The 3,617-nt window shown below is 31.4% G+C and overlaps 1 protein-coding gene across 1 annotated transcript in view; it reads right to left on the minus strand.

Annotated features, from left to right (window-relative positions):
• The window catches only part of LOC108694369, a 9,901-nt gene extending 7,098 nt beyond the window's left edge, over positions 1–2,803 (minus strand). The window contains exon 1 of the mRNA XM_018203798.1: positions 2,744–2,803. Coding sequence (XP_018059287.1) covers positions 2,744–2,776 — 33 coding nt within the window. The 5' untranslated portion in view covers positions 2,777–2,803. The remainder of the gene's footprint in view (positions 1–2,743) is intronic.
• Between the last annotated feature and the right edge of the window lie 814 nt (positions 2,804–3,617).

Genomic DNA, 3,617 nt, shown 5'->3' on the forward strand with positions numbered 1-3,617 from the left:
TATATATATATAAATTAATTTACTTAATATTATTAAATAAAAAATTGCAGGCCGCATATTGCGATAATTTTTCTTAATTACTGTTAATAATATTAATAGATTTAATAATTTAATAATTACATCTCTTTAAGCATTATATGCAGCGCATTAATAACTCTAGGATTACATTATGCATTATTACTCTTCCTGTCTAATTAATTCTCAGAAGTATTAAGAGGATGTTATTTAAATCTTATTAATACGGTAAATTATAATTAACACAGTTGCCTAGAAAGGCGCGATTGATGCGAATCAAAAATATAAATTTTCATAAGCGAGAGAGAATTAAGTAGAATGTTAATTAACTTTAATATATATAATTAGTGGACGTCGCGCGCGAGATTTAATTGAATCGCGAGTGAAAACGGCGTGTGTGGTTCAGCGCCGGGGAGACAATAAAATGCAACTTCCGGAAAGAACAATCGTAACGAGCGTGCAAAGCCGCTATACATAGTCGCGAGTGAACTTCAAGGAAGCGTAAATTACGTTACACGTATCTCTCTTGTTTGCCAAGAGCGTGGACCGATTATCGCGCAAGAGATCTTTCCTCTTCTTTTTTTCATGAGGAGGAAGCCCGTCCGGAGAAACATGTCAGCTGCGAAGTTTACGTTCGTTGCACCGGAAACGTAGTGGCTACAATGAGCTTTCGCAGGTTGCAAGAGATCGCATTGCGATTTTACGCAATCATCGAAAAAGAAGCTTCTTAACATACTACATACGTCGCGAAAGTATTATGCAGATTTTATGCTTCGATAAATATGAGACTTGACTTGATAACTTCAATATACGTAATTTATATGTATATCACTTTTGTGTGCCAAGATATGGATTTTCAGTGAAAGTAAATAACCATCAGTTTTATTCAAGTTGATTCTCAGAAACTTTTAATTGAACGCGATTTGATGAATTTATTCTCCAATTTAATTATTTTCAGATAAAGAGTTAATTATTATGAATGAGAAATAATTATATTGAAAGCTAGTCATTAACTATGAAGACTAAATTTATATTTGACGTATTAATGAATAGGTGGAATATTAAATTTATTGGCGCTTAAGTTTCATCAGTGTAGTAGTAGTAAATCGGCCGGATATTCTTATCATTAACGTTTATTAATTTCTTATTGTGATCAAATGGAACAAAAATCATTTCATATATTCGAGAATATCTCTTCTCGATACTATAATAAAGGCAACTTAGTTTCGCTAAAATACGATCGAGCAACAAATGTAGGATAGCAACTATACACGCATGTGAGAATGTATTAACTATATAATGCACGCGATGCAATATACGCCTTCAACTCTAAGAGAACCCACTTCTCAGTTTTAATACGAAGAATGCCTCAATAATTATTCAGTTATTAAAAATGTATTTCTTTTTACTTTGATGAAATGTGTGTAAAACTGAACAGTATTTCTAAGCAAATTTGTAAAAGTTAGAAATTGCACGAGAAAGAAAGAGAAATCGATTATTTTTTTATCTTTATCAAAGATTCAGTCCTTTGCTCTCACTTATTATTGGAGAATAAAGAATTTGGCCAGACGTTAAAAGAAAAGCGTTTGGAATTTGTGAATATAACTGCTATAAAGTAAAATAATTATGATAGCAATTCTATTTTTATAAATTATAGTCATTTTCTAAGCCAACTATACACTTCTTAAATATAATTATTAATGTAAATATAATTACTATATATTATATATTATATTATTACTAATATTATAGAAATAATAACAAATCTACTAACCGGAATTATTTTATCATATAATTATAATTATAATTACAAATATATCAAACATTTTTCGTGTAAAAATAAGAATATAAGAGAAATTTAATTAAGTTGCCGTTCTTTTTTATAATATATTCTTACATGCCTCTTTTAAGATTAAAGACCTATTAAGATTAAAGACCTATCTTGCCGGTCATTTTATAATCGTAACGACCCAATAATTATCGACACGAACAGACGATTTCGCTGATATTCAATAGGTTCTTCGGCAATGAGCAGAATCGCGTGACTGCGTTTGAGCATTTCGTGACAGGTATTTCGAGTCAGTTTCCATATTTATCGAATTGATGAAGAGCCTTTCGCAAATTCTCGCGCGAGAGCGAACTCGGTATTCCAGTGCATGTGCGAAGTATCTATTACTTTTCCTCATTCCAGTGAACGACTGGATCAAGGTCGCGACAAAGGTTGTTCCACTTTGGAGCAAGTAAACTGACATCGTACGGTCAAGAAACTGAAGGAATCAGAAACTTCATTCATTCATTTAAACAGCAAATCAAACTTTTTTTGAATTCAACAATTAATACAATTAATTTTTTAATTTTTTTAAATGCAGTATTAATTATCTTAAATTCAATTATGATAAAGAAATACTAATGATTGTACATTGTAATTATCTCATTTTTAAATTATCTTTAATAACCTTATAATTATCTCATTGACTTAAATATGTTACTTTAAAAAAGAAAATTTAGATTATGGTTTATATAAAACTATTGTAATTATTATTAAAATTCCTTGTGCATTCGTTTGAATAATTGCACGATTAGATAGACATTAAAAATATTAAAATCTAAAAATCTAAAGGATTATTTAACGAGGATAATTAAGAGAAAAGCAACAAGAAATTTCACTATTTTTAAACATTAAAAGAAATTAAAATTAAATATATCGCTGAAAAAAAATTAATCTTACCAGCAACACCCAGCACGACTGTCCAATTCTCATCCTAACAAACCACTAAGACTCATTAACAGTTTTAGTATCAACTGATTTGCAATTATCCCGGATTTCACTATCACTACCACTGCAATTATATGTATATTTATCAATCTCTCAACACTATCATAAAACAATATCATTAAACACTCAACAAAAATATTTTCTTCACAAATATCGTGTATTTCCGCAGATTATGCTTGCGGAACCTTCTCAAAAACAAATCAAACCCAAATATGAACGACCTCCTTCGAGAAGGATCTCTCGGTGCCGATGTTCGTTAATCAAATCCACTTGCTGCCAATCTGCTCTTTGAACTGGCGCGAAACGTCAGCTCTCTCGTGGTGGTAAAAGACGAAGGGCCTCCCCGCGTGGTCCACGTGGGGATAATGTAGGAACACAGGATCTCCCCCTCGTGCAGCCGTGACCGAGAAAACTGGACGGTCGTCGGGTTGGTGGATAAGCGTGTCGTATCGGAGAGAAGGAAGAAGTCGGCCAGCTGAGCTCCTCCTCTCCATCCGTGCGAGAGAGCGCGGCTTTACTCTCGGTCAATAGATTACAGACAGCATCACCTCTCTTGTATACCACGATTTACAATGATGAATTTTCAGGTTCACCGCACTTTCTTCTGTCTAATTATTTTCTCATTAATTTAAATTTCGCCTTTAAAAAATGTCGACAACTTCCGTATAAAAAAAATTGAAGATTTTAAGAGTAAAAACTTTTGATTTGAAACACATTTTGTTTCAACAAAATGGAATAGATTTTTTATTTATATGTTATATAAAAATTTAAATTAAAAGATATTACATAATAAAATAAATATTATATAATATTATATAATAAATAT

The sequence above is a fragment of the Atta colombica genome, unplaced genomic scaffold, assembly GCF_001594045.1.
Source record: "Atta colombica isolate Treedump-2 unplaced genomic scaffold, Acol1.0 scaffold12, whole genome shotgun sequence".
Classification (NCBI taxonomy): Eukaryota; Metazoa; Arthropoda; class Insecta; order Hymenoptera; family Formicidae; genus Atta; species Atta colombica.